General features: G+C 37.5%; 1 protein-coding gene across 1 annotated transcript in view; it reads left to right on the top strand.

The window, feature by feature from the left end:
* Positions 1-26,806, top strand: part of LOC306881754 (rho-associated protein kinase 1-like) — a 51,071-nt gene that overhangs the window by 6,323 nt on the left and 17,942 nt on the right. The window contains exons 2-16 of the mRNA XM_079436011.1: positions 12,018-12,099; positions 13,122-13,222; positions 16,053-16,190; positions 18,271-18,446; positions 18,560-18,644; positions 21,367-21,511; positions 22,042-22,180; positions 22,959-23,050; positions 23,509-23,659; positions 23,746-23,812; positions 23,911-23,999; positions 24,848-24,896; positions 25,061-25,196; positions 25,480-25,559; positions 25,718-25,964. Of these exons, the coding sequence (XP_079292137.1) occupies positions 12,018-12,099; positions 13,122-13,222; positions 16,053-16,190; positions 18,271-18,446; positions 18,560-18,644; positions 21,367-21,511; positions 22,042-22,180; positions 22,959-23,050; positions 23,509-23,659; positions 23,746-23,812; positions 23,911-23,999; positions 24,848-24,896; positions 25,061-25,196; positions 25,480-25,559; positions 25,718-25,964 (1,777 nt within the window). The remainder of the gene's footprint in view (positions 1-12,017; positions 12,100-13,121; positions 13,223-16,052; positions 16,191-18,270; positions 18,447-18,559; positions 18,645-21,366; positions 21,512-22,041; positions 22,181-22,958; positions 23,051-23,508; positions 23,660-23,745; positions 23,813-23,910; positions 24,000-24,847; positions 24,897-25,060; positions 25,197-25,479; positions 25,560-25,717; positions 25,965-26,806) is intronic.

The raw sequence follows: 26,806 nt of genomic DNA, 5'->3' as shown, positions 1-26,806 counted from the left end.
TTCCTCTACAGGAGAGTCTTGAAAAGAAAATGAATTGCTCCAAGGCAAAATGTGCCACAGTCAAGTTATGTTGTAGTCGTGTAATGTGGTGATGTAGTATTTAAAGTTGTTGCATAATCTATGTATGTTTGCTCAAAAGGTTTATGTTATCTGCAAACAAGGCAAATAATTTTCTACTCTATTTCTGCATTATTTGACAGTCATTGTTACAGCTGTATGGGCTTCTAGAGCGCTTCAAGTTTCTCAGGCTCCCAGTAAATGAACTCCACGCATGATGAGGGTGAACAATAATCATTCTACAGTCATTTTAAGCTATTCCTCCACTGACAAGCATTACTATGCATTCAGCATTGCAGATTGGTGGATACACACATCCTAGGGAAAATATTGTCCCCGTTGAAGTTCATAAAATAGTCACTGGTCTTCCTGGTTTCCATATAAATGATCAATTAATTAATCTTTTTTCCTAAAAAAAGTTTCATTTCGGTGCATCACTAGCATTTTTTCTGAGTTTCTACAAACATTTAGGAATTAAGGCAGTTTTTATGTTATCCTTTTAATAACGGAGTAATGTTTATACTACTATATGCCTTTGAAATATAAACATCTAAATTATGACTGTAATAAAAACATTTGATGACACGCATTCGAACGTACATTAATCAACAGGTAAAATAAATATGTAATAGTTGCATATATTTATCAAAATGCTCCTCTAGAGTAATTTTTTTTCTAACTAATGAGTTTATGAACATTGAGTGGCTAATGTAAATGTAACTTTCCATTTTGTTTAGCTGTTTTATTGACCTCTTTTAACACTGAATGAACAATTACATAAGACATGAGTGATTTCAGTAAGTTTTACTGTTTCAGCACACTTCTAATGTTCATGTTTATTGATCAAGAGATCGGTTCACATGTTGCTTGAACTGATGCTGCTGCAGCAATCTGTCACGCCGCATTAAAGAGGGTAGAAACACATTTATTGTTTGTATTTCATGATAAAGTTGACAGAATTTGATAGCTTAGACTTATCAACAGCACAAAGCTCACTGCTATTATTGGATGTCAGGTACACTAAAAATATCGTTCAGTAAAGTTCACTCATCAACAGAAAATGGCATATGTGAAAAGACTGATACTGAGATTTAAGAATTTTGATTAAAAATGAGAATCAATATAGTTAATCCAGCACTAGCGTGTATGTTTACCTGCTGTAGTTTATCCATGCTGTGTGAATGAAAGACACTGGCACAATCAAAATGAGCCATCGCTAATTAAATATCACTGTTTCGGTCAGGGATTTACCCTCCAGAATTGAAAATTGCTTCCAAAATTTAAGTGCATCAGTAAAAATACAAAAATTAAAGGGATCGAAAAAATACTATGGATGTCAATGGCTACTGGCAACTGTTTGGTTACCATCATTCTTCAAAATATCATCTTTTGTGTTCAACAGAAGAAAGAAACTTTTACAGGCTTGGAACAACTTAAGATGATGAGAGAATTTATATTTTTGGGAGAACTGTCCCTTTAACTGTAAATGATGTATAGTATTCCAACCACAAACTCCTAGCAGTGAATAAATGGTAATGCAGTATCTATGGCTTTTATAATGGCTGTGAATTAAATTGCACAAGTTATAAATAAAATTAAAAGCCTTTCAGTTACACACAGCATTTGTAAAGGCCTAAGCCTTGTGTTTGCTCTCACAAAGAGCAAATAGAAAGAGTAGAGGTACTTTAGTTTTATTCATCTGAAGCTTTCACCTCTGGCCTGTTCTTACCCGTCTTTTCCATGTGTATCGCTTCCCCGTATCCGCCTCTAATACTTCCCACTACAGCCATAGTTCGAGATATGACATGTCTAATGAAGCTCCAGTGTTCAGAGAGTCTAGAACTGCATGCACCTCAGGGCAACTGGCCGATTAAAGACACTTTGTGCTTGGGAAGCTCATGACAGTTTCATGCGGTGCGCTGGGGCTGACTCTTTCCTCTGGCTGGCCGCCTCTGCCATGGGGCTGCTCTGGGCGACCTGCATCAGTGTTTCCAGCTTATGTTATATTTTCCTCTGACTTTACATTCTTGGAGGAATGTGTCAGAAATTACATTTTCAACAACATTTCTCACCGCACACTGACCTAATTCTGAATTTGTGGCAGTCAACCTACTTTTGAAAATGTGATTTCAGATGAATTCAGGTGAATTTAAACCCATTTAGAAGAATTAAACCTATATGAGTCGTTCATAATTTAGAGTGCATTTCACATCAGGAAACAAAAATGCTTTCTCAATAAAACAGCTGTCTTAATTATTAAACACCATATTGATATTACAAAGAAAAAGCTGATTTCCTGCTGGTGAGTTTGTCAATAATGTTACAACTATGTTTCTTTCGATTGCAGAGATAATTTGAATATAGATAAAACTGACTTTAAGATTTTTATTATTCATTGTTTTGAACTCAATAAAAAAATCGCAAAAACTAATTTAATAGGGCTGTGTATTGGCAAGAATCTGGCGATACGATGCGTATCACGATACAGGGGTTGCGATGCGATACTGTAAGCATATTTCTTATTTTAGGAATAGGATACATTTTTAGGAAAGCTGTCACACCACCATATGCAAACCTTAGCAACACATTTATAAATACAAATTGTTTAACCAGAACACACTGGGATCTGCATTTGCAATAATCGGTCCCTGTAACATTCAACGTTATTGAACCACTTTTTGTGCAGGACGAGTCAAGGGGGAAGAATTCAAGTGCTTGCAGGATTCTAGACCATGTATATTATTAGACCCTGCTTTAAAGGTTCACAGTTTAAGTTTACAATTGTGACATACAATGTCATAACATTTTGATCTGAACAAAAAATGACATCTGCTTAATATCAATGAAAAATAAAGTGCTTGCAGGATTCCTAAAGAAATCAAAGCAATTGTAAAACAATCAAATGAATACAGTTAAACATTCTCAGAACCTTTCAACTTGGATTTCACAAGTTTTTCAGTTTGTGAGCACCGCCCCAACTAAAACATCCCTAACACATTCACATTTATACATAAAATATGATTCTGGAAAAAATATAATTAGCATGAATGGACATGAAATGTGCCCTAAATTATAGAATGACTTTTTAAAAAAAGCAGCCATTTGTGAATGTTAATAAGGGCAGGCCTGTGCTTGAGTCACTGACTGAGCGTTTGAGGGTGTACAGTGCAGTGAGAGTACTATTCCTGTTGATATCAATGGATGCATATTTGATGTACTGTAAACTCTAGTGTGTAGATGCCAGATTCACCATCACTTGGCTGAGAATAATCTGGTTTTCTCTCACACGCGCAGAGTCTTACGTACCACACAGAATTGACGCTGCATGTAAAAGATATTCTTTGTTGTTCTTTCCTGTCAAAATGACAGAATTTGCATTTGTTCAAAAGTTGTTTGAATAACAACATAAGTGATAGTTTGGCCAAAAATTAGATTTTTGTCATCATTAACTCACCCTCATGCCAATTCAAAACCTTTGTGATTAATATTTATATCTACTGTTCAACACTCATAAGCACAATCACATATGGTAAACAAAGAAGCCAATGTCTGTGCGTCATGTGGATTCTTATGGATTTATTTAAAATCTAATGCATAAATCCAATTCATAGTTTTCACATGACGCCACACCCTAATAGAAACATACTAATGTAGACATTTAATACACATCTTATTGATGATGCATTCTACATACAGGCAAACAAATGTGCCTGGAATGTGAACGCAGTGCGCTAACTTGCATGTTATGCATTTTCCCATAGAAAACCATAATAAAGAAAATATGTAAAGGGATATTTCACCCAAAAATGAAAACCTGTATGAGTTTCTTTCTTCTGTTGAACACAAAAGACATTTTGAAAAATGCAGGTAACCAAACAGCTGACTGCAGCCATTGACTTCCATTGTAATTTTTGTTTTTTTCCGTACTATGGAAGTCAATGGCTACTGTCAGTTTGTAAACCTATCTTTTGAGAAGCAATCTATTTTCTTGGATTGAAACCGATGCAAAGTTGACAGGCCTGTGCCGCAGTTTTATGGATTTGATCTCGTGGTGTCCACGCCAGTCACATCACATGACCTGAAAACTGTGAATTATTGATAGGCATCTGATTTTCACCCAACTGTTTTGATTCATTTAACATAACCAATTGTGTTTATGGGACTATTTGTCAAAACCAATTTTTGTGTATTAGGCCGTTCAACTGCTGAGACAGGCAGCTGAGCATCCATAAGAACAAAATGTATTTAATTTCTTACAAAAATGCATTCTATGTTCTCCTGTCCTTCCAAGGCAAGACAAATGACTATGAGAATGCAAGTATGTTCTTTGCATTCTTAGAATTGACAAGAACAGTATCTACCAAGCATGCTAACTGGTGCGATAACAGGGCCCTTTCCTGACACAAGCTTAGGCTGAGGATGAATGGTAATGATCTTTGGAGACGAGCTCCCAGTCCTCTGAACACGAGAGTGTTGTTTTTGCCCTTCAGAAGCTGTGGCTGATTAGTGAATGGAGTCCTTTGCTCACCCCTCCCTCCAGCATCCTACGGCCGCCCTACCCACCTCTTAATAAAATCCCCCGCTAATCAAAAAACCTCTTGTCTTGGACCCACAGGGGGCCCCCGAGTGTATGTGTATTACAGTGCAATGCTTTATGGCCCATGTATATTCTTGTGGTTTGAGGTACAGATTTGCAATTTGGAAAAAATAGGTTGATGAATTATGAATAGCAGGACTTGATCCCAGACTTAAACCAAGTTTGCAGCAAAGATGCTCCTCTGTCGGTCACTTTCTATGAAATCTATAGGGGTGGATGGATTTATTCACGCATGTTAAAATGTTTCTTTAAAGCTTCTTTTCAGATTCTTATTTACAGCATTTTCATAATAGGCTGTATATTAACTTATTGGGAGAAAACCAGTAGTTCTATGTGAAATCAGACATTGAGCACCCCCATATAGCCAAAATGTTATGCACACCATAGTTTGAATGTGTTAAATGCTTCAGGGACATTGAGGAGTTGTTCTGCTGTTGAACACAAAAGGATGGTGGAAACCAAACAGTTGATGGTAGCCATTGACTTCCATGGAGAAAAATTCAATGGCTGCTGTCAACTCTTTGGTACAAACATTCTTCAAAATATCTTCTGGGAAAGTGGGAAAGTCGTGGCCTAATGGTTAGAGAGTCGGACTCGTAATCGAAAGGTTGCGAGTTCGAGTCCCCGGCCGGCAGGAATTGTAGGTGGGGGGAGTGAATGTCCAGCGCTCTCTCCACCCTCAATACCACAACTGAGGTGCCCTTGAGCAAGGCACCGAACCCCCAACTGCTCCCCGGGCGCCGCAGCATGGCTGCCCACTGCTCCGGGTGTGTGTTCACGGTGTGTGTGTGCATTTGTTCACTACTCACTGCTGTGTGTGTGCACTTGGATGGGTTAAACGCAGAGCACCAATTTCGAGTATGGGTCACCATACTTGACAATACGTCACGACTTTACTTTTTTTTTTCTTTTGTACTGAACAGAAGAAAAAAACAGGTTGAAAAACAGCTTGGTTTGGAACAGCTTGAGGATGAGTAAATGATGACTGAATTTAAGACACATAATGGCTGTTTATGCAACTGGCTCCTGTTTTAGAGAAAAGGGGTGACTAGATAATCTTCTGGAGCTCAACAAGTAGTCCTTAGACCAGGCCTATACCACACAACAGATCTGGATTAGTGGTTTAGTTGTCCCATATGTCATGTGTCACTTCTGGAAAACTCTTTGTTCAAGCCTTACTGCATGGTTGAGTCATTGTGTTATAATGATATGTATACTGAAATTGTTTGAAATGACAAAGCGTGGCACTTCCTTTACACACCTCACTAGCAGATTTGTTTCCTCGCCCTGAGGTTGTGTTAACTGAATAAACAAAGACTTCCGGGCTTTCTCATGCTTTATGTCACGTAATTACTAGAGAAACTCCCTTCTGTGGTTTTGTTGGTTCTTGCTCAAGTAGCAGGGGATTGAGAGGTGAGGAAGGCAGTTTCTTAATTCGAAGATAGCAAAGAACAGTCTTTGAGACCTGCCTTGCCTGACTGAATGACAGAATGAACTCTAATGTTCTATCAAGTCAGTATTCTATGCATCCAAAACACATCCGGGTAATTTCAAGTGTCCTCTGTCCCTGTGTTCTTGAGTATTTGGATTGAACTTCATCGGATGATGACGTTGAATGAGTACAAGCATGCAAGATTGCATAAGAATGCATGTTGAGAAACTCAGCTGTGATGCTGTCACCAGCACGCGTGCAGCGAAGCACAGCTAATGCATGCAGTGTATTTGAGACTGTTGAAGTGGTTTAGGCGTGATTTTTATGGCAGGTAGGTGAAGCGGAATAGTTTTTTTTCCATTCTTAAGAAAATATTGTTTCCAAATCTTTTATCATCCACTTTCAAACTAGGTTTTTACACATCCCGTAATGCAACACTTACAGACTCATGGTTTCATTATAAAACAAATTCACTTGTTAAATATCTTTGCAGAAAATATGCATGAAATATAAAAGCACATATTGTATAAACTTATTAACATATTCTATATGTTCAGAAATAATATAACAACAAAAGTCAAGGCAATTCAAATTCGCAACGACTAAAAGTATAACACCAGCAGGCTATTATTAACATTAGATGTTTTGTAAAAAAAAAACAGCAACTTTCAGCTTATCAGCATCATGCAAACATTAAAGGGATCATGAACTTTTGAACATCATTGCACTATAAAAACATCCTGTAATTTCAGAACTCAAAACTTTCTTGTTAGTTTAAAAATAGCTTATATTAAAGCCAGTTTGCCAAAACGACAGCTTGTGGAATGTACGACTCTATGATGTACAGTCATGGCCAAAAATATCGGCACCCTTGGTAAATATGATCAAAGACGGCTGTAAAGAAATTAATCTGCATTGTTAATTCTGTTGATCTTTTATTAAAAAAAAAAATCACAATCTAACCTTTCATTGGATAAGAATTTAAAATGGGGGGAACTATTATTATGAAATAAATGTTTTTCTCTGATACACATTGGCCACAATTAACGGCACCCTTTTATTCAATACTTTTTGAAACCTCCATTTGTCAGTTTAACAGCTCTAAATATTCTCCTATAATGCCTGATGAGGTTAGAGAACACCTGACAAGAGATCAGAGACCATTCCTTCATCCAGAATCACTCCAGATCCTTTAGACTCACAGCTCCATGACGGTGCTTCTTCTCTTCAGGTCACCTCACTCATTTTCTGCACTGAAAACTACACTGCCCTCAGGACACTGGCACTTCACTGCACAGATATTATGTGGTTGAGTCTGTGTGTTAATGGTTGGAAGGCCTTGAAAATGCTTCCACAGATTTTCCCCCAAGGTTTAAACTATATGATTACCAAGTGGAGGTTGCTTGACCATTTTTAATTTTCCTAATTTTTTAGGAAAATATTGCATTGAGCTGGTTACATACTGGATATTTTTACGTTTTTTAATTTATAGTCATCAAACTCTGTATTTTCTCGCCATGGCCAATATATGAGGAGATATTTGCATTTTAGCGTCTTCAATGTTTTGGCATCATGTTCACCAAGTTTGGTGTCTAAGAGGAGTTTTTTTTTTTTTTTTTTAAGTTTACCGCATGCATTTTTTAAAAATCTAAAATCTAAGACTTCATGTTGACTGAAAACTTGAAATTAGTTTGGCTCAATGAGAACTGGGTTTTCTGGGTTTTCTACAAATACATGCAAGTCGGGTCACTTTTATTTATATAGCACATTATACAATAAATATTGTTTTAAAACAGCTTCTCAGTGATAAACAGGAAAATAACAGAATCAGTGACGCAAACTTTGTTAAATATGAGACAAATCCAAATTCTGCTTTAAAACCGCTCTAAAAGGACTGGGCCTTATTCATGAATCGTGCGTACATGTATAATTAGGAGTAATTTGCATGTAAAATAGACCTCCTCAGGATTCACAAATGCATTGTAAACCACAGATGTCTTAGTTAAGTGTGTGTGCGTTAATGAATTAGTCATTCATAAATAGGATGTTTACGCTCTTTGTGCACGCTCATTTAACATAATCCCCGCCCTTTAATTACAACTACATGAATTATGTGTACAGGAATGTTGTGGGATGTTTCGGTTTGGCTGCAGTATATTGCATACATGCAAAAGAGATTAATTGGCCGCATGCCTAAAAATTATTCAATGAAAGTGTTCAACTTGCAGATATTTTCAGATATTACTGGTGCTCATAATAGGCTAATAGTAATCCATAATCAAAAAAAGCTGTTCATTTTTGTTTATCTGTAAAATATATATTTTTACGTTAAACTCGTTGATTTGATTTTATTAATTCCTAAATGCAATTTCGGTGGAGTGAAACTATTTAATCTTTTAATGAACTGCCAGAGCACACAAACTTCATTTCTTAAAGATTACATATCTATATGGGCAAATTCACTTTTGAAATATTGTTATATTACACATAGTGTCATGAATATAGTGTACCAATAAGAGCAGGTGTATCAATTTACATTTTGAACACTTTTGTTAATATGAAAGTGTATGTCATGGCTTTATGAACAAATTACACCAGAACATCATTCTGCTCATGTTGGATCAGTTCAATAACTGTGTAAAGTTCAAGTATGCAAGTAAGAACTTGTATATAGGACAGTAGAGAGACGACAGGAAAGCACTGGGATGAGAGAGGAGGTGGGTTTGGCAAAGGACCTCGAGACGAGATTCGAACTCGGTTCGCTGTATGTTAGCTTTTAATATACGGTTTTCTTCTGATTAAAGCTTTAATACAGTACGGCAGCCACACGCACGTCCATGTATAACGTTTCTCATAGCTATGTGAAAATAAGTGTATTCACTGAGCTGATGATCTAAATGAGAGAGAGGAACATTATTAAGAACCGCTGTTGGGATGGGATGCTTTGACTTGAGTCAGTTGTATTACCATTTCAGTATTTGGGTAGTTTTGACAACACTAGTCATATCTGTAATTACTGAGGTTTCTAGAGACATGTAAAAAAGAATGGAAACTAGGTCTGTTTGTTTTTACTCTCTGTATAATGGTCTTGGATTCTGGACAGTTTTTAGAAACTGTTCTCAGTCTTCGTGCTTTTCCTCTGATGTGCTCTTTAAAGACCTGCTGTTTTCTGTTCCTTTTGGGGTTTTTCAGATTTTTAGTAATGTCTCAATCGCTGTTGAAGGGTGTTAATTAGAAATAAGGCCCTGTTCACTTTCTGACTGTGGTCTTGGCTGTTTGTTGGGAGCTTGTTTGGCTGGATTCTTAAAATAGCTCTCTGACGTGTCCAGTGCTGCTGCGGAATGCGACTGTGGCCGTCCAGAATTCTCTGGCAGGATGTTATGCAAACATACATTACTGAATGAGGAGGTTTGTTATTATCTCAGAGTTCGCACAGGATTTGGAAAGTTGGGAAAACTATCGATTTGAACAATTACATTTTCAAGACTTAAATTTTGTTTTGTTTTTTTCATATAGTGTGAATTTAAAAAGAAAAAGAATTTTAATCTTTAACAAGCATCAAATGTAAATCCCTTGCACTTTGCAAGTCTCATTGCATTGATTTTGCGAAATCGCATAGAACACGTGATACATTACCGACTGAAAAAAATAGCATCTGCACATCCCGTTATCATCTACAATTTAATGAAGCATTGAATTGTTCATGTCACCGTTTTAATGACAGCACGAATTAATAGATTTATAGATTAACTGAAATAAAACCAAATCACGGTATGGCTTAGTGTGATTATCAAATCACAAAGGCTGCAGTTTAATTACAGAAATGCATGCGCTGCGTGTTTCGGAGTGAAGCGTGATACTGTGGTGTTACACGTGAGGAGGTGTTAGGCAGATTCTCAGAGTGACTCTGTTCACAGTAAATGCTGCTCCACACAAACTCTATCCTAGACTTATCAACAAAACACAAGCTTTAAAGGGATATTTACCCAAAATTCTGTCATCATTTACTGACTTCCAGCTGTTGAACACAAAAGATGACATTTTGAAAAATATTGGTAACCTATTGACTTGCATAGTGTGGGTAAAAAATACTGTGGAAGTCAATGGCTCCCTACATGCTTCAAAATATCTTTTGTTTGTGTTCAACAGAAGATAGTCTTATGGGTTTAAAACAACTTGAGGGCGAGTAAATGACGACAGAATTTTGTTTTCGGATGAACTATCCCTTTAAGGGATTCCTGCGGTTTTCTGTCAAAATACAAATGTGTGGTTTATCTTTTCCATAAATAATGTAATCTAAAACACTATTATTATTATTATAGTATACATTTTTAATATTTATATTTTTTAATAATAAACATTTAATATTATTGTTATTTGTGATCATATTAATGTGGCTATTAAAATAATAATAACAATTTAATATTATTAATATTATTTTAATAGCCGTATTAATATACGATCACAAAATGTTGGTCAAAAAAAGGCCTACAAACAAGCGCAGCAAATCTGGAATTCTCCTTCCTTTTTTAATTTTTTTTTTCTTAATTTGCAATTTTTATCAGAAAAGCCCTACATCTGAGAAACCGAATGAATAAAGGTGGGGTCATTTGCAATTTCTCAAACATGTCTGGGTGGACACATGGTTACACTCTTAAAGCCATAGAAGAACCTTTTTGTCTAAATGGTTCCATAAAGAACCTTTAACATCTGAAGAACCTTTCTGTTTCACAAAAGGTTCTTTGTGGCGAAAGAAGGTTCTTCAGATTATAAAGAGATGGTTCTTTAAAGAACCTTTGACTGAATGGTTCTTTGTGGAACCAAAATTGGTTCTTCTATGGCATCGCTGTGAAGAACCTTTTAAGCACCTTTATTTTTAAGAGTGTACAAATAAAGTTCTGTAAAGTTTATGAAAATTAAAATAAAAAAAATCTTTAAAATACAGTATCCTGAAAAAGGAAAATTTCAGCTTTACATCACAGAAATGGGACATTTTAAAATACATTAAAAAAGAAGTTATTTTAAATTGTAATATTTCACAGTGTTACTGTTTTTACTTTTTGATCAAATAAATGCAGCCTTGGCGACCATACAAAGGCTTCTTTCAAAAACAATAAAAAAATGTTATTCCAGACTTTTGAGTAGTCGTGTATATAAACGCCCACCAGCTGTTCACAGTTCAGAAACCGGAGACCGATCTAACCAGGTTAGCAGTGGCATCGACCGGCTTAATCTTAATCTGCTGTAATCCTGGATCTCGAAGTCAAGTGTGCCGTGTGGCAGTCAAACTCTATTCAGCCTTACTCAGGCTACATGCCTTTTATTCTTTTGACATATTCCTTCAGGTTCACTTACAATGTTAGTGAAGTCAATAATGATTGGTTTGTTTTTTTACAAAGTGAGTGACGTACTCATTGTTAAAACAATGATAAACTGGGAAAGAGAAGTCAGTTTGCTTCTCCTACTCTGTCTAACAGGTGGCTTTCTGTTCACGTGTACACTTCAGTTCTTTCTTTTTAGTACATTTGCATTTGCTCACAGATCTGTTTTTGCTTTGTCAGTATGGGGTATGGAGCATTAATGACTGTGAAAAATAATAATTTACAGCATTTCAGCACAAGGCTGAAATTTAAAATGATCTTGCAAGTTGTTTTTCAACAATCGGTCACTGTATGATTGTGCAGTTGACTTTTTTCTAGATAGATAGATGAAAGCAACTACACTGAATTTTGACAGAACACTGCAAATTCATTCATTTTAGTTTGGATGGTTGCAGTGAAATTGCACATTTTCTGCTGATCATGCAAGAATATTTGTTTCCTAGTATGTAAAAGTGATGACTAATGATGACATGTCGCACAACTACTGGTCAGAAGATACAAAATTCACATTTCATTGAAGTAATATTTGTGTTTTTCTTCTTATTTCCAGGACAGTCTGGATGCTCTGGTTTATGACCTTGATTTTCCAGCCCTGAGGAAAAACAAAAGCATCGATAACTTCTTAAATAGATGTAAGTATTTCGTCTGGAGCTCATTCAGAATTGCGAGTCTGAAGAGTTTCAAGCTGCTTTGCTGTGAATGGGAATTGGTTTTGGGTCAGTACTTTCAGTCAGACACTATTAAGATAAGCAAGCAACATTTTTTTCCTAGACAGCAGGAATTCAAAGCTTCATTCACATGCATAGATCTATTTTGACACATAAGATGTTTTGTCCCCTCTGTTTACAAGCCATAACCAACTGTTTACATGAATTTTGCAAATGCATTGTCGCACACATGCAGTAACGCACAGCTACTCTCATGCAATTGCCCTGTTTGCTGCAATATTGCCAAAGTTTAACTAATCATTAAAAAAACAATTGTGATGCATCTGAGAATCAATGTTTTTGTGCTTATGGAAATTAATGTTCCTCTGATTGTCAAGCTATTTAGCAGCAAAATGCGAAAGACTATTGAGATATGACTGATTTTCAACTTGGCACCAGTCTAGTTCTCCATGACATGAAATACAACTGTTTTCTTTCCCTGAAATGTTTTGCTAACAGTCCAGCATAGCAAATAACCATAAATCCTTCTCTAATGTTTCTGCGAATACTGTGGGATTTCTTCTATCCCTTCTCATAACTGAGATTCAGTTCAATTGCTGGCTTCTCTTTACCCAATGAATATGATCCAGATCTTATTGTTTCTCTGTTGTATTTTTAAATCTGTTGAACTTGGAGGCCCCTCCGCCCCGTCCGTTCATACTTGTGACAAGTAAGAAAAGAATCTCTCTTGATCAGCGAAGACCGAATCTGGCTGAATGTTATCTGTCCCCTCGGGAAGCAGAGCTGTGTTAGATAAAGCCTTTAGGGCCCTCAGCGGTACACATGTTCATCTAAACAAGTGAGAGGTTGTCTAAGGCTATGTTCACACAGTCAGTTGACAACTGCTTTTAGTTACAGGCATGAGTCTTTCTCTCTATATATAAATTGCATATTATTAAACCAAGCACACTAAGGGTGATATTGTGCATATGTGTTTTTGTTTCTAGATAAGGACACAATCAGCAAAATTCGGGAGCTTCGTATGAAAGCAGAGGACTATGAAGTGGTAAAGGTCATAGGACGAGGGGCATTTGGAGAAGTACAGCTGGTAAGTGTATTGAGTATTGTTGTCATTTATGCTGCTGTTACTTCCATTTTTGGAATATATATATTTATACCATCACCTAGCGTTGGGACCAATTCTTACTATTATCTAACTAATAATTACAACTTTTACCTCAAGAAACCTCCTAATTTGCTGCTTATTATTAGTTAAGGTAGTTGTTAAGTTTAAGTATAGGATCAGGTAAGGAATATAGAATATGGTCGTGCAGAATAAGGCAATAATATGTGCTTTTTAAGTACTAATAAACAGCCTAATAATTGAGAGTACTAATAAGCAGCCTTATAACTTTTAAGCTGTGACCTCCTTATAAGGTTTTACCATTGGCATTTGGATAGTAGAGGGCCGTTCACACAGAACGCGTCTTTGCATCTAACAACGTGAGACATAGCACTTAAGAATGGTTTAAAAAAAAAAAAGTGCACTGCGTAATGCCTCCTCTGTCATGTTGCCATCAAGTAAAACATTTTCCATGCCAACTTGCTACTGTAAACAAAATCCCAGCTTGCCCCACTTGCCCCGCCTCCGGGGTCTTCTGATTGGTCCACTGTTTTGGAAGTGATGATGATACTGTGTGTAAAAGTTGAAATTCTTTTAACTTGACACGGCATCTTAAAAACAAGGCACTCATGTGAGACATTGCACAAGCGCAATGGTCATATGCATCCGTCTAGCGCATATACATAGAAAAACAATTAAAAAATAGTGCATTGGAATGGAAAAACACTTTCTGTGTGAATGGCCCCTAACTGTACTTCCTAGATTTTTTTTTTTTTTTAATAAACAAACCATATTAGTGCTGGATGGTGTATCAGTTTATCTGGCATACTGGGTTTAATTTCACTTATGATATGCATTTTTTAAATAGATGCATAGCTAAAACTATAGGACACTGTTCAGCATGAAGAGCGCTATATAGAGTGTATTGAGAAGGGATGTTATTACTAAGACAGTCTTATTTAATCTTGACAAACTTTATCATTGTGTATCAGTGATTTAGGACTCTAGTCCTAAGTCACAGAGGGTCATCACTGAAAGGGCTGGCTGTTCACAGAGTGCTGTATCAAAGCATATTAAATGCAAAGTTGACTGGAAGGAAGAAATTGGGTAGGAAAAGGCGCACAAGCAACAGGGATGACCGCAAGCTTGAGAATACTGTCAAGTAAAGCTGATTCAAACACTTGTGAGAGCTTCACAAGGAGTGGACTGAAGCTGGAGTCAGTGCATCAAGAGTCTCCACGCTCAGACGTCTTCAGGAAAAGAGCTACCAAGCCACTTCTGAACCAGAGACAACGTCAGAAGCGTCTTACCTGGGCTGTGGAGAAAAAGAACTGGACTGTTGCTCAGTGGTCCAAAGTCCTCTTTTGAGATAAGTAAATGTTGCATTTCATTTGGAAATCAATGTCTGGAGGAAGAGTGGAGAGACACAGAATCCAAGCTGCTTGAAGTCCAGTGTGAAGTTTCTGAAGTCGGTGATGATTTGGGTGCCGTGACGTCTGCTGGTGTTGGTCCACTGTGTTTTATCAAGCTGCTGACAAGCTTTATGGAGATGCTGATTTCCTTTTCCAGCAGGACTTTAGCACCTGCCCACACTGCCAAAACCACTTCCAAGTGCTTTGCTGGCCATGATATTACTGTGTTTGATTGGCCAGCTAACATGCCTGATCTGAACCCCATATGGAATCTATGGGATATTTTCAAGAGAAAGATGAGAAACAGTGGATCCAACAATCCAGACGAGCTGAAGACTCAATAGTGCCTCAGCAGAGCCACAGGCTGATCGCTTCCATGCCATTCCTCACTGATGCTGGAGTTTGTGCTAAACGAGCCCTGAGCAAGTATTGAGTGCAGAAATGAACATACTTTAAAGAACTTGAACTTTTCTGCTTTGCAAATCCTTTTTTTTGATCGATTTTAGGAAATATTCTAATATTTTGAGATACTGATTTTTGACTTTCATGAGCTGTAAGCTCTAATCATCAAAATTAAAACAAAAAAAACTTTTGAAGTTTTACTTGACATGTAAGTTTCACTTTTTGAAATAAGTTTCAAGAAAAAATGAACTTTTTAGCCATATTCAAATTTTCTGCACCTGTATGAACGTACTTCAAAACTGCACATGGAAATTACTCAAGCAGTAACAGTGTTACGGTGCATTTCATGACTGAAGACTTCCACCTTAAGATAATATAGGCAATATAATAAGGTTATATACATGTTTACATAGGCTATATGTTTATTACAGTGACTTTGAATGACCTAAATACCGAGTGTGGAAAAGCAACAGATTTGTATTTATATTTCTGCAATCTACTTTAGTTCATGCATCACCTAATTTCATCGTAACATATAGGCCTGGCCTACAGAAAAGAACATTTATGTTTAATCTATCTAATATTGTGTTGGTCCTACTATACAATGATTTATTGCTTGTCTTTGTTGAATAATACAGAACATAAAGAGCTTTAAAAATAATTGCATATTAAATCGCAATCGCAATATTGGTAAAAAAAAATCGCAATTAGATTATTTTCCAAAATCGTTCAGCCTTATTCACAAGACAACATCCATTAGGGCATTTAGTTCATAAGTGTGCAGGTAGTGTGCGAGAAATAATGCTGTTTTCACATATGTTTAGAAGGAATCGTTATTTCTGTTCAGTTTCTACTAAATTGTGCTCTTCCTGTCGTAGTGTGAATACAGTAGTAGTTATAAGTGTTATTCTGTACTGTTTACTTTATTTGAATGTCATAGTCTAGTGAAGGTAAAGTAAATAACAAGCCCTGTTCATGTTCCCTTTCTCTGTGTTTGGTAGGTGAGGCACAAAGCCACAAGGAAAGTGTACGCCATGAAGCTGCTCAGCAAGTTTGAGATGATCAAGAGGTCGGACTCTGCTTTCTTCTGGGAAGAGAGGGATATTATGGCCTTTGCCAACAGTAGCTGGGTAGTACAGGTATGAATATCACATGGTGTATGATGGTCACAGACCTTTTTAGCTTCAGACTATGATTCTATTCAGTTGGAGGATTTCAAACAATTTGATATTTTTGAGCTGATTTTAGAACTATTTTTTGTGATTTCAGAATGGTTTTCATTTGTCATGCATCTCTTAGCAATAAGCTGCATGTTTCTGTGTGAGTTTATGTTCAGAACAACTCGAAAGTAGGAGTGTGTAATGTTGACAAATTATATCTCAATGTTTTGTGGGATTTTTGTTGATAACGATAATTAAACAACATTTTGCTGAGTGTTTTTTTGCTGGTGGGCCTTTCATGGATAAATAAATATGACACTAAAACCACCAGTAGTTGGCCGCAAGTCTCTGTCTTAAAGGGGTCGTATGACGTTGCTAAAAAGAACATTATTTTGTGTATTTGGTGTAATGCAATGTGTTTATGCGGTTTAAGGTTAATAAACACATTGTTTTCCCCATACTGTACGTTATTGTTGCTCCTCTATGCCCCGTCTTTCTGAAACGCGTCGATTTTTACAAAGCTTATCATTCTGAGAAGCGAGGCGTGCTCTGATTGGCCAACTATCCAGTGCGTTGTGATTGGCTGAATACCTCAAGCGTGAGACGGAAATGTTACGCCTTACCGTATTGTGATGCCGTGTCCTGGCGCGACGACACAAAAACAATAAAACCCATTATAAACGAGGCATTTGTTGCATCCAGTGGAGACATAATTACTGATTATAATGACTTATACTGTCTTTTTACGCGTTGCGTTGCATCGCGCAGCGTAAACATTACCATGTCTGCATTTGTGATCGGAGAAACAACAAGCACTACACTACACTGCTCAAAACTCGCGTTTGAATAGTCAGTGGCAAATTCTTTAAATATGAAACATACATGCTGTGAGTCAGAAGCGTCAGACTGTCCTTTCAAAGTTGGAATTGCCCCACTTTATAGAAACAGCTTTTGTGCAGCCAGTATTGTAGGCTACTCTCCCAGGATCAGCAACTAGTCCTCCGTAAAATGCGCTGCACACACTCGAATATTTGGGTTGAACTGTTCTGGAACAGTGTTGTAAATACAGCTTAACCACTGATTTCTAGTTTTGTCCTCTTTTGGAAGCCCAAACAAAGTAGTTACGCATTCACAACGAAACACAGCGTCTTAACTTTGATAAAGAATATCTCTTTGGTTTTGAGACTTTAGTCTTTGCAACTTCAGGGATCTTATCTAGGCACAATCAGCTTGAAACACTCCAAAGAGAAATGAAAACTTGAAATCGCATCATATGACTCCTTTAATGAGTGATTTATTGACTCATTCTTTAAACGATTCGTACATTTAAAAAACGAAGCAGTTGACTGACTTTATGAATGGATCATGGACTCAAAAGATTAATTCAAAAACAGATTTGAAACAGGAACGAAACACTGCAGTTACGCACAGATGTGCAGTTCCTCTTTTTTCATTGGTGAAACAAAAAACCAGACACTACTGTTTCTAAAATGTAATTCACTCAATATTAACTCCTTGTTTGATAAAATGTTGGATAAAAATATCACGTTCACGATGGCGCTCATACGGTGATATTTGGAAAAACAGCATTCTTGCTTGTGCAATATTACTTAACTATATCATATCTTATAAATATAAAAACAAAAAACGTATACAGGGATATTTGTTGCTTTCATTATAGAGGCATTTTAACTGCATAGTAAGAGCTTCATCAGGGAATGCTTTTGGGCTCTCAAGATGTGTTTTTGTTTGTTTTTTGAGTGACATACTTGATAATGTCAGCTCACACACCATTAAAACAACAATCACAAGATTATCGTAGATGATAAATATCGCACACCCCTACTTGAAAGTCTGGTAATGTGTGATCCTCAGTCGTTTAGTGTATGATACCCGTTTTTTTAACCTGTGATTTGTCTTGAATGGGTATGAATGTCTAAATGAATAAAAAACGTGGTTATCGCCTTGTGTAAAGTTTATATATATGTTTTATACTTTCTTGAAACATGTAGCTGTATTCATAAGTGTGAAGTAATTTTTTTTTCTTTTTGTCGTCCAGCTGTTTTATGCTTTCCAGGACGACCGCTACCTCTACATGGTGATGGAGTATATGCCAGGCGGAGACCTGGTCAACCTAATGAGCAACTACGATGTGCCTGAGAAGTGGGCTCGTTTCTACACTGCTGAGGTTGTGCTGGCACTGGACTGCATCCACTCCATGGGCTTCATTCACAGGTCTCATTCATACATTAAACAACCCTTTCATTGTTTCTACTGGTGAGCCTACTTGCTTGAAATGTTGAAAATAACCTCTGTGTGTGTGTGTTTTCGCTTAACATTTGTCTCAGGGATGTAAAGCCTGACAACATGTTGCTAGACAAGGCAGGCCACTTGAAGCTGGCAGACTTTGGGACCTGCATGAAAATGAACAAGGTACTAGGGGTGTGCAAAACTACACATTTTCATAAGAGTCACTGGGTTGTCTGAATGAACAGTTGATCTCTGTATAAGTTTGCAAGCCCTGTAAATGCACAACACAATCGATTGCGGATTTCTCAAGATTAATTTAATTACCTACAACCAATTTTAACTTGACACATTGTCTTAAAATTGCAACATTGTTGTAAGATATGGAAGAAAACCTGAACGGGACACTGACATCCGGCACAAAAATGTGTAAAATTATTCTTGTTCAAGAACAAAAACCAAACGTACATATTTCACGTAATAATGCACATGGTAAGCGATTTGAAACCTTACAGTAATCATCTGATTGTGGTTATTTGATTTCATCAGTTATTTGAGACAACTATAATAATTGTGCAATTTATATTTTAATCAGATTTTGACATACCGTAAGCATGTAAATAAATGTTACCATATTCATGTTGGTGTGTCTACTTTCCAGTGTGCAAATATTTGAAGTAACAATCACATTCATCATATGATATATAATAATAAATAATTAAGAATAGCATTCACAAATCATTATTTATTGTCCTACTTTCGAGTGCACTGGTACATCTAAAAAAATTTGAATATCATGAAAAAGTTCATTTTTTTCTTATTTCAAAAAGTGAAACTTTCATATATTTTAGATTCATTGCATGTAAAGTAAAACATTTCAAAAGTTTTTCTGTTTTAATTTTGATGATTAGAGCTTACAGCTCATGAAAGTCAAAAATCAGTATCTCAAAATATTAGAATATTTACATTTGAGTTTCAATTAATGACCATCTCTACAGTATAAATTCCGGGTATCTCTTGTTCTTTGAAACCACAATAATGGAGAAGACTGCTGACTTGGCAATGATCCAGAAGACGAACATTGACGCCCTCCACAAAGAGGGTAAGTCACAGAGGGTCATTACTGAAAGGTGTGGCTGTTTACAGAGTGCTGTATCAAAGCATATTACATGCAAAGTTGACTGGAAGGAAGAATTTGGGTAGGAGAAGGTGCTCAAGCAACAGGGATGACTGCAAGCTTGAGAATACTGTCAAGCAAAGCTGATTCAAACACTTGTGAGAGCTTCACAAGGAGTGGACTGAAGCTGGAGTCAGTGCATCAAGAGTCTCCACGCTCAGACGTCTTCAGGAAAAGAGCTACCAAGCCACTTCTGAACCAGAGACAACGTCAGAAGCGTCTTACCTGGGCTGTGGAGAAAAAGAACTGGACTGTTGCTCAGTGGTCCAAAGTCCTCTTTTCAGATAAAAGTACATTTTGCATTTCATTTGGAAATCAAGGTCCCAGAGTCTGGAGGAAGAGTGGAGAGGCACCGAATCCATGTTGCTTGAAGTCCAGTGTGAAGTTTCCACAGTCAGTGATGATTTGGGCTGCCGTGTCATCTGCTGGTGTTGGTCCACTGTGTTTTCTGAAGTCCACAGTCAACACAGCCATCTACCAGGAGATTTTAGAGCACTTCATGCTTCCTTCTGCTGACAAGCTTTATGGAGATGCTGATTTCATTTTCCAGCAGGACTTGGCACCTGCCCACACTGCCAAAGGTACCAAAAGCTGGTTCAATGACCATGGTGTTACTGTGCTTGATTGGCCAGCAAACTCGCCTGACCTGAACCCCATAGAGAATCTATGGGCTATTGTCAAGAGGAAGATGAGAGACACCAGACCCAACAATGCAGATGACCTGAAGGCCGCTATCAAAGCAACCTGGGCTTCCATTACACCTGAGCAGTGCCACAGCGCCAGAGGCCCAACCAAGTATTGAGTGCATAGAAATTAACATACTTCTCAGAAGCCTGACATTTCTGTTTAAAATATCCTTTTTTTATTGATCTTATGTAATATTCTAATTTTCTGAGACACAGAATTTTAGGTTTTCATCTGTAAGCCATAATCATCAAAATTTCAAGAAATAAAGGCTTGAAATATTTCCCTCTATGTAATGAATCTATATAATATATGGGTTTCACTTTCTGAAATGAGTGACAAAAAACATTGACCTTTTTCATGATATTCTAATTTTTTGAGATGTACCTGTATAAACTATAGATTACTGTGATGATACTTGTAAAATCTATGTATTGAATAATGTGTGTAAAATAATGTTCTTAATCTTTCTTTCCTGTGACAGGACAGCCCAGACAGACGCTGCAAAAGTTTACTTTTAATTAAATAAATGCCAGAGAGGGTTTATTCTGTTACCAAAATACCAATAATAGCCTTTTATGCTTAATAAAGGACTTTTAATTATAAACAAGTCTGAAATACACCGGGACTCTTATTTTGAAAGTATGATTTTCTATGACAATGAAGACCATGTACATTCATTGTCATAATTCATGGATCATCAGCAATCGCTTGGCATAAATGCACAGTATTCATTGATCTGGTCTGGAAGTGCTAGCCCTTAGAACTGCAACAGCACCACAGTTAGCCTTTGGTTTATGCCTCATTCAATCAAGATATTTTATGACTTTAAATTTCATATTTTTTATTTGGACTTTTTCCTTTTTTTTGCACACATGCCCATAAATACATTTTACAGTTCACATCTATTTTTAGTTGCAAATGTGAGCGACTCGCACTGTTGAACCCTGTGAATGACAAGTGGAACAAACCTGAAGCATTCGTTCAGTCACATTTAGTGTTCTTTCAGTTCTGCTTTCGACTGTATTTTGTTTTTCCCGCTCTCAGGATGGAATGGTACGATGTGACACGGCAGTAGGAACTCCAGACTATATTTCTCCAGAGGTACTGAAGTCGCAGGGAGGAGACGGTTACTATGGCCAAGAGTGTGACTGGTGGTCTGTGGGGGTCTTCCTGTATGAGATGCTCGTCGGTGAGTTTCAGCATTAGTGCAGCCAGTTCCTTCTTACATACAGTAAATCACCACTGTGTTTTCTTGATTACACTTTCCGCTATGTGATTATTAAGGAAACATGCATTTCTCCTCATTCAGTGAGTTCGTGTAGTGAAAAATTCATCAGACTGACTTAAATTCAGCGATTTATTCAAATAACCTGCTAATAAACCAGTTGCTTGTGAATCGAAGTGCAAGGACAACTCTTTAGAAAATCATGTTGTCTTGTCATGTGCAGTCTTTTTATCCTCACATTTCAAACCCCCAGAATGCTTTTGTCTATTAAAAGCTACACTTCAGCGCATAGATCCCTACAACCAGAGGGGGACGTCCTGGCACAGTAACGGAGCGTTTTGGCTCCACTTTAAATTCTCAGAAACGAAACTGCTTAAAGGCAAAGACAAATTCCTAAGAATGGGAGTTTTCCCGACAGATGGTGAGCTCACAGAGCTAGGAATAGAGGAGGCATTCAGAAGAATAATGGTCTGTGTTGTTTAACGTTTCCTCAGGTGACACGCCGTTCTACGCTGACTCTCTGGTGGGCACCTACAGCAAGATCATGAATCACAAGAATGCCCTGACCTTCCCCGATGACAGCAACATCTCAAAGGATGCAAAAAGCCTCATCTGTGCTTTCCTCACAGACAGGTTTGCATGCAAAAATTATTTTAAACTGCAATAGAATAATATATCACCCACTGAAAAAACTTTGCAGAATGACTAGTTTATAGTATTGACACAGCTGACGCAAACATCACTTCCTACTTTTGCTCAAAATAGAGGTTAGGGATTTCAACAAATGCCATACCAGAAGTATTAAACACCAGTATGTTGTCTGACACTCACATCTGTGCTGCAGATGTGAATGATACCCCAAATCTTCCCAACAATTAGGCTTATTGTGAGCTCTTCTAAGTGACCAGACTTACTTTTGTCTGGCTTGCAATGAAACATTTCTTTGATTTACATTGTTATACCAGTTTTGATATTCACATCAAATAGTGCTGTTTGTCTTTTCTGGGTATTACAAAATAATTTGGTTCTTGCATTATAATTGTTTTATAGTTTTCGTTATTTAAAAACTTCTCTTAGTCTTAAGTCATTGTTTAGTTTCATTGCCTTGTGGAAATGACACCTTAACTTCACCACTAATTTAACTCCATTTAAGGAGGAATATTAATACCTACAAAGCCTTGAATTGTGTAAGGTCACGCATAAGGATTAAAATAATTATCAGCTGTTTCATATCCATCTGAAAACTTTAGATTTGATTTGTTAACCTTATTTATTTTAGGAGCTTATGAGTTGAAACTCACCCTGGATCAGTTTGTAGGAGTACATGTTTTCATCACTGTTCAGTTGCATATGAAGAAGTGAACAAAAGCTTGTTTACTCAAAATACATTGTGCTAATCTCCTCTCACTAGGGAGGTGCGGTTAGGACGCAATGGAGTCGATGAAATCAAGCGGCATAGTTTTTTCAAGAACGACCAGTGGACATGGGAGAACATCAGAGATAGTGAGTTGAGCTTCTGAACCTCAAATCCACCAGCTTTATCTTTTTCAATTATCATAAAATAAACACCCCATGAAATAAAAAAATTGGTATTTCTATGACTTTTTAGTTCATGTCTGTTATTTTTGAAACCTTCTGTATATTAGTGTACTGGTAACATCTGCATTCATCAAAGCGTTTCATGGAATCTTCAAAAAGGCATTTGGAAAAATCTGTTTTTGTCCAAATTAAGTGTTGCAAACATGCTTTTTGAGTTACTCATGTTTATTGTATCCTCATTTATAAATGTGTAAATAAAAGTGATTAGAGGTAATTTTGCATTCTGTCCATGTAATCCTGAGTAGAGACACCAACAACAACTGAACAGAAATTGCACCTGCCTTTAATTAGCCTTGATGTGTGTGCTTGTAGCATTATTTGTTTGTTCTCATTAAAATGCACTGCTGTATTATCGCATGTAGCGGCTGCTCCAGTGGTGCCGGAGTTAAGCAGTGATGTAGACACAAGCAACTTTGACGACATTGAGGAAGATCGAGGCGAGGAGGAGACATTCACCATTCCTAAAGCATTTGTAGGCAACCAGCTTCCGTTCGTGGGCTTTACTTACTACCTGTGAGTACTGAGATTCAGAACAGGCAGTCGGTGCTTAGAGCCCAGGTGTTTGTGTTAAATTAATTTGATTATTAACTCTCTGCCAGGTTTCCTCGGGAACCAGCTATAAAGATAAGCGACAAACGCAGCTCGACAAAGGAAGATAAGAGTCATGTAAGAAGTCTCAAATAGAGACTTTAAAATAAAGAGTTTCATGGCATTATAATAGTCAGTCTGTGAGGCTGACTGATTTTGTTTCTCTGATCCCTCAGTTGGAGAATCTTCAGAAGAGAATTTATCAGTTAGAAGAACAGCTTCACAGTGAGATGCAGCTGAGAGACGAGATGGAGCAGAAGTGCAGGTGTTTGTCTGTTTGTCCATCCACCCAAACACTTTATCTAACCGTCCATCTGTCCTTCTAAACCAATCAAACCCCTTATCCATCCATCAATCCTTCAACCAACACCCTACCCAAACAAATCAAACACCTCATCCATCCATCCTTCCGACACCAAACTCCTCATCCATCCATCCATCCACAAACCAATGAAACTCCTCATCTATCCATCCAAAACCAATCAAACCCCTTATCCATCCATCAATCCTTCAACCAACACCCTACCCAAACCAATCAAACACCTTATCAATCCTTCAACCAACACCCTATCTAAACCAATCTAACTCCTCGTCCATCCATCCAAAACCAAACTCCTCATCTATCCATTGGTCCATCACTAAACACCCTATCCAAACCAATCAAACACCTCATCCATCCATCCATCCAAAACCAATCAAATACTTCATCCATCCATCCACCAATCCATCACCATCCAACAAAACAAACTCCACATCCATCTATTCAAAACCAATCAAACACCTCATCAATTCAGATCTAAACCAAACACCTCAATAATCCATTGGTTCATCACCAAACACCCTATTCAAACCAGTCACCTCATCCATCTATCATACATCCACCCAAAACAAACCCCTCACCTATTCAGCCTCAATACAACAGTCTGTCCCAAATGCATCCTCAAACCAAACTCTTCATTCAGCCATCCATGCAGTATGTAGATCCATCCATCCTCAATAATCCATCCACCTTTCCTCATTTAAGCTCCTCGTCCCTATATCCAAACCTAAAGTAAAATTCTCACAATAAAATCAGGCCTTTGAAATCTGTTCTTTGATTCGTTTCCCCCTCAGGGCATCCAATACAAAGCTAGACAAGATAATGAAAGAGTTAGACGAGGAGGTGAGTGAAATGATTTCATCTCTAAAGCATGAATTTAAAGAATTACTGAGGGTTTGCATTTTGTATAAAAGGATCTAATAGATCATTCAACTGTTAAAACGTGGGTTGTTTTTAGTATGTTAATTCTCAGTTTCTTGTTATTCTGTTGTCCTGACGTGATTCAGAGTAACCTAAGGAAGAGTGTGGAGACTAACATGTCTTTACTGGAGAAAGACAAGATCATGATCCAGCACAGAGCAACAGAACATCAGAGAAAGGCTGAGCAGGAGGCTGAAAAACGAAGAAATCTGGAAAATGAGGGTGAGGATTCAGCGTCTCATTCCAATATACCTAAATTGTATATTCAATTCAATATTCTGGAAAGCAGGTTATGAAAATTACTTATGTTTGCTCAGAGTAAGTGGCAAAACTATACTAGAAATAAATTTACACAGCCACATTATCTTTATATTTAGCACTTTTTTAAAGTGCTATGTAGGTAGTTATAATATACATTTCAATGTTTTGTTAATGCGTTATAAGGAAAGATGAAGCCCCCCCCCCCATATAAAATATTTCTAAACTTTTATTTCCTTTTTTCTAGTGTCTACTTTGAAGGAGCAGCTGGAAGACTTGAGGAAAATGAGTCAAAACAATGAAAAGGTCGCCCAGCTGCAGAACCAAGTAAGCTTGTCATGAACACTTGTGGTATTAAAATCAAATTAAAATCTATTTAAATGTGAGTTTGGCTATGATTTTCTCAAACTTTAAATACGGTGACTGGGTCTTCTGTGGCACATTACAATTAAGAAACACCATCTCACACAACCTTGTCCTCACAGCTGAGGGAATCCAACGACCTTCTACGGGCTGAGTCTGACACGGTGGTGCGTTTGAGGAAGAGCCACACAGAGATGGTGAAGTCCATGAGCCAGCTGGAGAGCATGAATCGCGAGCTGCAGGAGAAGAGCCGCGCCGCAGAGAGCATCAAACAACAGCTGGAAAAAGAGCTGCTCCAGCTGCAGACCACGCTAGACACAGAGAGACGGACCTGCAGCCAGGGCTCAGAGGAGATCAGAGAGCTGCAAGGTAAGAGTGGGCTTTCCCTGATTTGAGGAGAAGCTTGCCACACTTGATGGTTGTCCTGGATGTTTCTGCCATCTCCACTGATGATCTCTGAAGCTCAACATCAGGTTCTTGCTCACCTGTTTTCGACTTGATTGTTCAGTTTGGCTGGACGGCCAGCTCTAGGAAGTGTTGTTTTTGGCCCCATGCTCTCAGGACTTATTGCAGCAGAATTTTTTTTTTTTTTTGTAGCCTTCCTCAGATCTGAAATCTCAGATCGACACAGTCCTGTTTCTCAGCTATGCAAGCTTGATTTGGCTATTTTTTTTACTCTGTTTTTTTAACTTAGACCTTATAGTTTACCACAGACAATGTGTAGAAACATCTCAAAGATGATCCAGAGTTCATTTCAAATAACATAGCAAAGGATCTGAATACTTGTCAATGTGATGTTTCAGTTTTATCTTCAAACTACAAAACTGCAAATCAGTTTTTTGCTTTGTTGTTTTGGGGAATGGAGTGTAGATTGAGGTTAAAAAGCATGAGGGGCCGTTCACACCTCGTCTTTGTCTAAAAAGTGCTCAGGAATGGTTTTAGAAAAAGCACAATGCAATGTTGCAACCTCTGCAATGTTGCTATTAAATAAAACAGTTGCCATGCCAACTTGCTACTGTAAGCAAAATCGTGCAATGCTTGCCCCGCCTCCGGAGGCTTCTGATTGGTCCACTGTTTTGAAACTGACATTGAGGGGTATTGCGTGTAAAAGTTTAAATTCTTTTAACTTGACACAGCATCTTAAAAACAATGCGCTTGTGTGAGATTCTGCAAAAGACGTGAGCGCAACGGTCACATACACATTCGTCTTG

The sequence above is a fragment of the Barbus barbus genome (genome assembly GCF_936440315.1).
Source record: "Barbus barbus genome assembly, chromosome: 15".
Lineage (NCBI taxonomy): Eukaryota > Metazoa > Chordata > Actinopteri > Cypriniformes > Cyprinidae > Barbus > Barbus barbus.
Note: the sequence above shows the minus strand (reverse complement) of the source record. Positions and strands in the feature narration are given on the sequence as shown.